General features: G+C 40.2%; 1 protein-coding gene across 1 annotated transcript; it reads right to left on the minus strand.

The window, feature by feature from the left end:
* Nucleotides 1-2719: 2719 nt before the first annotated feature.
* ppp4r2b (protein phosphatase 4, regulatory subunit 2b) lies at nt 2720-10580 on the minus strand. The gene is made up of 9 exons (XM_085405671.1): nt 10422-10580; nt 9701-9782; nt 7742-7912; nt 6686-6779; nt 6567-6604; nt 6380-6454; nt 6150-6290; nt 5764-6065; nt 2720-4166 (listed from the first exon to the last, which is right to left on the minus strand). The coding sequence occupies exons 1-9, from the start codon at nt 10453-10455 to the stop codon at nt 3796-3798; spliced, it is 1308 nt and encodes a 435-aa protein (XP_085261797.1). The 5' UTR covers nt 10456-10580; the 3' UTR covers nt 2720-3795.
* Nucleotides 10581-11330: the final 750 nt, after the last annotated feature.

An 11330-nucleotide genomic window follows, 5' to 3' on the forward strand; every position in this document is an offset into this window, starting at 1 on the left:
CCCTTGGCAGCCGTACTTGTTTTGTATTTTTCTGTACTGTCATGAAATTTAACATGGTAACTGATTCCTTTAATATCTGAGCTCAAGGGCAGGTTGCCATTTGGGGTGAGTAAAGTTCAAGTATTTTATTAGTGTGTTGCTTAACATTAATTACCAGATAAATACTGATGCAATTTGCTAATACCAGCATTTGTTAACAATAAAAGGCTCCAGTCTCACTTTTAGCTCCAAAACTCATAACGGCAGATCTTAAAATGCTGACATTGATGTTTCAAACTGTCAACAACCAATGGGTTACATGACGGTGGTTATTCCAACATTTATATACAGTCTATGAGAATAACATATGCACTAAAGAGTAGTTATGAAAACCACAAAACCTATGAAAACTGCCATCTTCCTCTGTGGACAGCACCTGCCATTCATGAATCTCGGGTCAGATTAAAAATCATCTTGGGTCAAAGCTGTGTTTAATATCCCTCCGGATCTGGCATTTGTCTCCCTGGAGACTAGTCTTCAAAGCCCACCGTTTAATCAGAGCTGCACAGATTAATGCAGTCCGCTCTTTATTTCCTCTGTGAGCCTGGATAAATTTCAGCAGTGAAGGCAGCGGCAAAAGCTGATAATATGGACATACAGGCAGAAGCATCTCTTATTCTTATGGGTTTACCGAAGAAAGAGAGGTGAAAGGTCATCTTTATTTAAAAGTCAAAGGTTTACTCCTTTTTATATTTCCATTGTAGCCATAGGCCCAGAAATGCTTGTGAGCTTTAACAGAAAACATGTCTTTAATATCTCCAAAGTCAAACAGATCATGTTTTTTTCCTCTTTTATGTAAAATGAAAAATTCCATCCATTTTTTAACATCATTATCCAATTCAGCGTTACAGTGGGGGCAGGAGTCTGTCCCTGCTCTCACAGGGCAAAGAGGAAGGGTACACCTGTGAACAGAAAACATGATTCTTGTACTTGGCCTATGAGGAACCTAACAGAACTACAAACTACACTTCGTACACCATGTGCGCATGATGGCATCAAAGCTGGACATTAAAGTCGACCGCTGCGCATGTAACGGAGGAATAAACCTAACAAAGCAACTGCTGGAGGAACAGAACAGCTGCATTTCATTACAGGCTGTTGTCATGCAGGCTACGTGGCACGTTTTACCTCGGCTCATAAAAGGATTAGAAGCTCTGTTAAAGTTCTTAGCACCAGCTGTTTTTCATGATCCCAGCATGTTATTGCATGTGCAGCCTGTGTTGAGGCTGAATTGCATCAGTCAACATGCAATAATGGGAACAGAGTTGTGTCACAATGCAGGGTAAACAACAATTTTGATTTTTTCTTCTCGTTTGTTCTGATGAATTTACATAAGTTATCATTACATGACTATCTTTAATACTAAGTAGTGCTGTGTAATACTTTAGTTAGTATTGATCTGATACAAAGTAAATACAGGGCCAGTATTGCAGCTTATGTAGAGAGAGTGTGCTGTGATTTATGAATTTGACTTTCCTCAATAATTAGTTAACGCAACAAAACACACCTTTCAGCTTTCCACATATTTTGAAAACTGGGTTCTGATCCAAAGCAGTTTGGATCATTGTGTTGTTTAAATGTGATATAGGCTATAAATAAAATAAGAGGACAGAACGAAAGTATCGATCTGATACAAATACCACCGTTGGAACCAACTATCAACATCTGGACTGATCCACCTACCTTTAGTGTTAGAACTATGGTATGCCATTGTGTGTGTGATGCAGAATTAGAGTACAGCAGAACTTTGTATGGCTAGGAAAAACCAGGGTACGAAAATTATTTCCAAATCAGAAACTACTGTAAAACCAGGCATCCATGTGCATCACTCATTTTAGTTCGAGGGCCACACGTCTGATCAAGTGTTTTTATATTATGTATAAAAACAATTGTTTTGTTTTTTGATCTTAAGTATAAACACATTCTGAACAACATTTGCCTCAAGGCACTTTATATTGTAGGGAAAAGACCCTACAGCAGGGGTGGGGGAGCTCCAGGCCTCAAGGGCCGGTGTCCTGCAGAGTTTAGATCTCACCATGGATCAAGACACCGGAATCAGATGATTAGCTCATTACCAGGCTTATGGTGAACTTCAAAACATGTTGAAGAGTTAATTTAGCCATTTAAATCTGCTGTGTTGGATCAGGGACATATCTAAAACCTGCAGGACACCGGCCCTTGAGGCCCGAGTTCCCCCACCCCTGACCTACAGTATTGGAAAGGAAAATCAGCAATCACATGACTACACTTGGTGACAGTGGGAAGGAAAAACTCCCTTTTACCAGGAAGAAATGTCCAGTAAAACTAGGCTTGGGGAAAAAAAAAAAAAAAAACCCAAGTGGAAATGTGCCAGGATTTGCTTAACCAACTTATCACCAACACTCTGTGGCAATCTAAGCCATAGGTAGCAACTTCATTATTAAAAGGGCTGTAAAGCCGACAAGGATTCAGACAGAAATAATATACGGACAGTGTTAAGTCCAAATATTACACAACCATTTAGTGGGCTGGACTTCCTGCTCATTCACAAATGAGCACGCGCACACACCCAAACTGGACCCTGGAAAGAACTCGCCCCTAAATTAACTAAAGCCATCAAATATATGCTTGTTGTTCACATCATCTACATATTCCTAAATAATTAATGCACAACATGAATGGTTAAGTGAGCAAGACCACCAACCATAAAAATGTTAACATTTATTGCTGTTTCTGAATACCCCATTGAAAGCAAAAGCATTCAGAGTATACACAGAAATTGTACAATTAGATATGGTTTCACAAAGGCAGTGAACACATACTGTATTACAATCTACAAAAAAATCTACTTTACAGAAATTTAAAATTCTAAATATCAAAAAGTACAGCTGCAGAAACAAGTGTAGAACTGGAACCAGAAAACTGCTCTGGATATCGGTTGGTGAAACAACATGGTGACATCACAATACAAAGAAAGCATCTGATCTTTGTACTTACAGCTGGTATTTGGAAACTACAACTGGCAGACGAAACTAAACAAAAAACAAATATACGTCAAAATAACTCATTGAAATGATCATAAATTATGTTGGTTTTATGCATCCGAAATATCATTTTACAAAGGACGCCTCTACAAGGTAGACCGTCATAGTACTGTTCAGTAGGATTGGTAGTGTATCAATGTGGGGTGGGTTAAACAGGACACGGGGGGGGGGGGGATCTCACATCTCTGGTGGAACACACGTTGGTTAGTTGGTTGCCATAGTTTAGGTCAGGAACAGATTTGCTGGTTTGTTTAGCTTACATGTGAAATTCTTAAATAATGAAGATCTGATGCAGCTCTGTTCTGACCCTGGCAGTGTGCTACACTACGGTTAAAGACTACCAATCCTGTAATAATGTCAAAATGGCTGGAGTGAGTGGCATTAAACAACCAGACCACCACAGAACTCAAACAACCCCAGTGAAAGAGACAAAAACCAAAACACAGCTGCAGAAACCAACCCCTTTTAGGGGAAACTTAAAAGCAAACTTAAAAACAGAAGAGAGGAAGATCAATAAAATATTCCAGTTAAAAAGAAGGAAAAGAAAAAAAAAAAATTTTGGGATGCCCACATCAGTGCCAGGTAGCCATTTTGGAGGAGTGTCCAAAGCGTAACGAGGCGTTCTTCTTGTGTTTGAGGTGCTGTCCTCGTTCCCAGTGACAGTCAAGCTGGAGTCAAGGACAAGCTGGTTTATGGTCACACATGGCTGCAAAGGGAGGGGGAGGCTCTCAGTCTAGTCCTGCTCCATAGGCTCCTCGGTGTTCCCAGTGTTTAAGATGGCACTTCCCATATCGCCCTCTGTAGGAGGTTCACTTGTACTGCTGGAGGGAGTGAGAGCTACATCTTCACTGGCCGCTTCTGCTCTCTCCTCTATGCTACAGCTGCTATCGCTGCTGCTACTGCTGCTGATGACTGGGTCACTGTTGCTCTCCTCACTGTCTCTGCTGGTCTCGGGGCTTTCCAGGTCGCCTGTGGGTGCCTGCTGCTCTGTCTGATCCATGTCGCTGCCCTCGTCCTCTGAGCCACACGGCACTTCCCTCTCGGCCTGCTCGGCCTCCTGGCCCGAGTCTGCACATGCATCGGCCGCCGTGCTGCTAGTTGGTTCTGTAAAAAGTGAAAAAGAGCAGAGGAAAAACTAAATCAAAAGTAGCTCCAGAGGGGGAGGGATGCACGCGATCCCAACATTACACTGGCGAGTACAGTATGAAGATATTTACAGAAAGAAAATTATATATTCTTGAGAATTCACTCTCACCTCCAATAATGCTTCTGCATTATAATAAATGAAATGTTACCTTTTGTATCAGTAAATGAACTCTTTATGTGGTTTACATCATTTAAAACTATCCTTTCGTGCCTACAAATAATTCCTTTTTACTTTACTTAACCATCTGTTCAGGTCTTGCTCTACGAGTACACATGCAGAGGTATTTGTAGGCCACTCTGGTCTAAACTACGTAATGCAAGAACCACAGCCACCACATTGTCATTGCAGTAAAAGGTACTGACAGCATCTTCAGGTATCAGCAGACCTGGCCTCTTAAACCTGGATTATATTGTGCTGAGAATACAGCTGGAGACCCAACGGCCAAGTGGTCATTCGTATTATACTCGTTTGATATCTGCTTGAAGTCCGATGCCTGGATTGTAATGCAAGTTCACCACAAAAAAAAAAAAACAACAACAACAACAACAACAACAGGCACAGAGACGTCTGCATGAATCCTTTTGCTAACTGCGTAATGACGACATTTACACCAGTGGAACTCGCAGACTTGCGGGTGCAGAGTAATCCCTGCTTCATCGTTAACAAATCCAGCACCACTCGGCCCTCAGCTCGGCTGTCCCTCTCTTCTGCCAGCTGCCCAAATTACACACACTGTGCATCAAATTATATGGTATTAATAGGACATGGGGTCAGTTTTATTTTCAACGCTATTCCTTAGTTAACTAGTTAAATTACAGCTTACATCAATGTAGCGACAATTTGTGAAACTGGACTGGAAACTGGTTACAATCTATATCAATTCCTCAGTCATGATGTTGAATATTGGGCAGTAAAGTCACACTTTACACAGAAAGTACTGCTTGAATTGTTCAACAACCAACAAGAGACACCAAAACATGTGTTTGTGAAAAGTACCCTTGAAAATCTAAAAGCCACAAGTTGTCCCTTTATTGAGATCAAAGAAAAAGTACCAGATGTTCACACCTTACGTGTTATAGTTATATATGTCAGAGTTTAAGCCAACTCTGACTTTGATGCTTCATGTTGCAGTGTAAAGTCAGAGCAAGCATGTCATTTGTAAGAAAGTGAGTAGTCTCGCTTTTCTTTTCTTAAAACATAAAAACAATTACTTTTTAACCAAAATAGTGACAAGCTGTTTTGCCGTACCACGACTTGTTCTCCAGGTTCCCTATGGTAAAGTTCTGAAGCATGTTTTTGAACAAGGTAAACTATCACAAAGCATCTGAGCTGTTTCTGTTTTTAAACTCTGCAATCTGATTGTTAACTGGGGTTGGTTTAGTACGCTAGAAACCTGAACAGCCAATACAGCCAGCACATTTGCACAATCGCTTGTATTTTTCATTATCTACGTTTGTAGAGTCAGCTCGACTTTGTAGCCTCAAACTGCTCAGTACTAAATTTATTGCCTTAACGTCCACAACCAATGAACAAACAGCACTGAAGAACACCTACCTTGGTCTTCAGTGGCAGCAGCACTGCTAGAGGCTTCATCCTCCTTATATGCAACCTTTTCTTCTTCTTCCTCTTCTTGGACCATGGCTTCTGCTTCTTTTGAGTGGCAGGTGGCATCTGAAGGCCTCAATGCATCCACCCCATGCTCCTCCTCTTCATCCTCCTCCTCATCTTCTTCCTCTTCATCCTTGCTGAACTTAAGTCTCTTCACCTCTTGCTGTTCAGCTTCCATGTCCTCTTCTGTTTCATCGTGTTTGTTCTTTACAGAGCTTCCCGGGGATCCGCCTGATGCCGAAACCTCACTAAAAATGAAATAAGAAACCAGAGATACACGTGAGACCAGCAGCTTTGATTGCGCTCCTGGTGTGTTAAGAATTCGGACATACCTGGAATCTTTGTCGCCATCTGGGTCCGTGTCAGTGTCTTTGTTGTCTGTGCTGTCTGGCAGACCATTAGCTGTTAGTGAGCTGGCCAGAGAAACTTTCGGTCTGTTCAGTGGTCGTGGAGTTCCTGGACCATTCACTTTCCTATCACAAAAGCAAACCAAAACAAATAAATAAATGAAAATACATATTTATTTTTTTAAATCGGGTCAATAATCTGTCCTCAACACAACCTCTCTGTAAACGCAGATGTGCTTCCAGGAGCCATTACTCCATTCATTCTATTCACAGCACTGCATCCATTTTTTCTGCAAAAGCATGAAAGAGAAAAAAATATTAATGCATTATTAAAACCCTCTGCATGGACACTGAATGCAGATAAATATTCTATTAAACTCTAAACTTGAACACATCACTTACTCTGAGATTGGATGGACACAGCTTACCACCATTACGTTCTAGAGGGAAATAAAAATTTCTAAAGTTAATCACAGACATTATTAGTTGAAAAATACCTAACTTTTCTGTTCACGTCTTACCTTCTCCACCCCCCGAAGAAACTTATCTGTTCCTGTATAGTTCCTCTTAGGTTCTGTAAGTAGCTCACACAGGCGCTGGATCGTGAATGGGATTCTACAAATGGAAGCAGAGCAACAGATTCACCATACAGTGACCAGGACAAGTGTCCTTCAGAAGGTCCATGAATCTATTTTATGTGGTTCGTAAGTGGGAAGTCACCAGTTATAAAAATCAACAGGGAAGGACAGATAATATTGAGAAACACTGTTCTGAGCTCTAATAGTCTCCCTTTAAGAAATGAGATTCAACTCGGTGTTGATTGATATACCCCCAAATCACAACAGTCACCTCAAGGTGCTTCATACTGTAGAGTAAAGACCCTACACTAATACAGAGAAAACCCCAGCAATCAGGCAACCCCTTACGAGCAAGTTTTATGGCAACAGCGGGAAGGAAAAGCTCCCTTTAAACAGGAAGAAACCTGTGGCAGAACCAGGCTAAGAGAGGGTCCAGTTGGGCAACCAGTTGAAGAGGAGATGAAGAGAAACAAACTTAGTTGGGTACAGCTCTAGTTGAATCAGGTTTTGAACAATCTTTGTACTCTGCTAATTTAATCTAGTTTTACAGCATGGTTTTTCATCTAGAACTGGTCTTATGTGGTCTAGATGGTGCTGAAGGGTTGGAGGTGGGCTAAATCCCAACTCTGAAAGTAGGTTATAAGTAGTAGCATGGTTCCTTTAACTATAGGTTTAACTGCAAAATTGTGCAAATAACTGAACTAGTTGCTCAGTACACTCATTTATTTAAAGCTGCCAACCACAAATTAACTTGAAATGTATCCAAAATTGATGAATAAAAGTACTGTTGACACACATTATGCAAAATTCTGAAAGAAAGTGCAAACTGACTGGCCTGAAAAGACTTGGGCAATAGGAAATGCTTTCACAACAAGCAAAAAAAAACACGAAAGAAAGAAAAAGTGTATATGTGCACATATAACACACAGTGTAACCTTGCTTGGCTTCTCTATTGATACCACTTCTGCCTCACGTGTTCCACTTCAGCTCAGTACCCACCCATTGTATCCCTTCACAATCTTTAGAATTCTCTCTTTCATATCTTCAAATGGAACTGACTCCACATTGGGATTTGCAGGACCTCTTTGCTCAGGTGCTGAGGCTCTGAAGTCATCCATCACTTTCTCCAATTTAAACAGGAAGTAGTTCTTAAATTGAGACCATTGAACCCTAAAGGAAATACAGTGAATAATTAGAAACAGGTCAACACACTGGCAGAAGACATGTTAGAAGCTTAAAACAAGTCAAAGTTCAACATTTCCACCACTGTGACAAATGGCAGATAAATTAGAAACTGCAATGTTGTTAAAGTTAACAGACCTATGCTATATGAAAGAAATGGACCCTTCCACTGTATTTTTACAGTCTGAAATCTACCCCACACTTTTGTATTTTTGCGATTATCTAATAAGACCAGGTAATGTCAGATACCACAAATCATTTTGGAAATCAAATGCAATATTAAAAAAAGGGTCATCCATCCATCCATTCGCTTCCGCTTATCCTTTTTCAGGGTCGCAGGGGGTGCTGGAGCCTATCCCAGCTGTCATAGGGCGAAAGGCGGGGTACACCCTGGACAGGTCGCCAGTCTGTCGCAGGGCTAACACATAGGGACAGACAACCATTCACACTCACATTCACTCGCACATTCACACCTAGTGGCAATTTGGATTATCCAATTAACCTATCCCCACAAGCTGCATGTCTTTGGACGGTGGGAGGAAGCCGGAGTACCCGGAGAGAACCCACGCAAACACGGGGAGAACATGCAAACTCCACACAGAAAGACCCCGGCCTGATGGTGGAATTGAACTCAGGACCTTCTTGCTGTGAGGCAACAGTGCTAACCACCGTGCCACCGTGCTGCCCAAAAAAGGCAAAAAAAGGTCAAAAAAAAAAAAAGGGTCAAATAAACAATTTTTAAAAATGTTAAAAAAAAAACAAAACTTTATTGATTACTCTGTGAAAAGAGTAATTTTAACATGGCCTTAAAAACATGTCACCCCTAGACTGAATATGTGTTTATGTGTGTAGTACAATTTTTCCAAGGTTAGGTCTAGCTGCAAAAAAAAAAAAAAAAGGCATTAGGCAAACACTGTGGTTGATGTTTATCTGTTGTGTCAAATCAGTTTGTACAAACTATAAATGTATGAAAGTTAGATACTCCAAAACATCTTTAGCTTGACACCAAAACTACAACCACACACACTGACTAGCTGCTTCAAATCCCTGCAGAGGGCCCTGGACATCTGACACCTCCGTTTGAAAAAGCTCTTACAACACTTACAAAAAGAAAGCTAGTGGTCATTTTGTGTACACCTCTTGTCATTTGCCACCGTTTCCTCCTGCTGGCTTGAGGGGCTGCTGTCTGCACCAGCATGTGGAATTTCTGGTAGCAGGTCAATGCTGACCCACCACAAACAAACTCACTTACTATCCCCAAAATACAGGTGAATTCCCATCATAGGTCTTTGTTAGTACCTTAAACTTTTCTCATTACAATATTTTAATAATTGTTCTGTTTACCATTTCCTTTTTAATCACCCAACCCCACGTGTTTATTTGGCCCATTTTCTTTAATCTTATGCCTTATGTAAGAATAACTCACTTAGATTTCAACAGTACTTACTACAGGATACTGCAGTAAGAAACCCTTATGATTTTAAATGATCCAATTATAAAAACACATGTTAACTAATATAACAGCAAATTGAAATTACTTATAGTCATGAAAGCTTTGAGCCACACATACTTTAGGCTGTTATCTCAAGTCCAAAAAGTCTATAAAATGTCATCATACAGGGCCTATTTAAAATGATAACACTTGTGTATTTGTGTGTGTGTGTGTGTGTGTGTGTGTGTGTGTGTGTGTGTGTGTGTGTGTGTGAGAGAGAGAGAGAGAGAGAGTAAGAGAGAGAGCAAAGGGATACAATAAATAGGTCTGTAGTTTTCACCTACATGGCATCGCCAGTTTTGGCGATATGGCATAGAAACTGTTCCAGTAGAGGAGATGGCTCCTTCTTTCCTTTCTTGTCGAAATCTGTTAAGATGAAAAATAAAATAAAAAACCCTGAGTGGCTTAACATGACCATTTAACTAGTGGAGGTGCACAGGCTTTGATTTACCTCAGCTTTCCCAACAGTTTTGATAACTCTGCCAATAAACCTGGATATTTTGTTTACTTTCAGTTATAATCTACTCTAGCCGACACGTAAAAAGCTGGTACCAGATCCCTGAGGAGTCACCCTATCTCGTTAAAGTTATCTATTTACATAACCAGTGTTGCTAATTCGCTGGCTAGCCTAAGTTTAGCATGTTAAGTTAGCCAGAAGACCATAGCCGGCAAATAACTGTACAAAAAGCCGGTGACAGTCGTCATATACTTAATACATATCTGTGAGAATATTATCAGTTACTGAGGGCAAATACATAAGAACTTTACAGTAAATCCAAAGGAATAAGTTGTATTTTCTCGTCGTTCTTTCATGACTAAACCATTTCCGTGAAACCGCTTATAATGCTAGCCTTAGCTAACGCTAGCCTCGAGTATCAGCTAGCTAGCGCCATTAGCGTGAGAGATACAATCCGATCATTTGTTACAAAAGAGTAATCTGGGCCGGACACAAATATCGTGTGGTCTCGGCCGATGAAAGAACAAGAGGAATAAACTGAGTATAACCTCTGAGAGCTTCTTGAAGCGAATCAATTTCCATCACGTCGTTGCCCTCTGTCAGTCTTGTAGATGTAAAAAAAAAGCAGACTGGCGGCTAGCTGCGGCTGCTAAGCTACAACCTCACAGACAGGCAAAGAGGAGGAAGCATTTTAATATGGCGCCGTGAGGTCACTGCCTGTTCGCTGAAACACACGGGGGGAGACAAGCGCTCCACTTATGAATGGAGGTGGATTTACACAAACAGACGGAGAAAATGAGACAATGTTTTAAGGGGCGACATTCTTTTAACACAATATCGACTTAAAACAGAATTTATACCAAAACAAATTCATCTTAAACATAAAAAAGTATATCAGAAAAATGTGAACCAAACTTGTAATTTAAATGTCTTTATCAGCACAAGTTTTGGATTTATGCTATCCAATACAATGCATGTGCATTTCTTTTTATTCGTGAAAAAAGGCATGGTTGGCTGAATGCCAATCTATTTGCGTTATGTAACATTATGATATACACATTTAGACGTGGGAAATTCAAGCTCAGCTGTATAATTTTTTAATAACAAGTGAATCAGAATGATTTCTATAAAAGTACACTGAACATAAAAAGATGCTGCATGTGAAATATGGATACATTAAGATGCTATGCACAGATACAATCTGGGACTGAGAGGCACTCATCACCATTTGCATACAGAGAATATTTACAAAGATATTTTTCTGAATCATTAGTTATGATACCTGACAATTTAAAATGTCGATTCTAAATATAGATTTTGTATCTTAAGTTAAATTTAGACTAAATTTAGGAGGGGTGTCAAATTTAGGTTTACCCACTGTGAAGCTGTGAACACACGGACCAGATGTGTATTATGTGAGTTTGACAGCTGACATTCTTTAATTAACACCATCCCTG

This window comes from Rhamphochromis longiceps, linkage group LG5, assembly GCF_057381845.1.
Source record: "Rhamphochromis longiceps isolate RC_006_pf linkage group LG5, R_longiceps_female_GT1.1, whole genome shotgun sequence".
Lineage (NCBI taxonomy): Eukaryota > Metazoa > Chordata > Actinopteri > Cichliformes > Cichlidae > Rhamphochromis > Rhamphochromis longiceps.

Excerpts from the sequence above, each read along its gene's own strand:
- ppp4r2b (XM_085405671.1), bottom strand. The coding sequence starts at position 10,455 with ATGGAAATTGATTCGCTTCAAGAAGCTCTCAGAG. Across the intron at positions 7,913-9,700 it reads GCCAAAACTGGCGATGCCAT|GGTTCAATGGTCTCAATTTA; the intron begins GTAGGTGAAAAC and ends TATTTCCTTTAG. Across the intron at positions 6,066-6,149 it reads GATGGCGACAAAGATTCCAG|TGAGGTTTCGGCATCAGGCG; the intron begins GTATGTCCGAAT and ends TTTCATTTTTAG.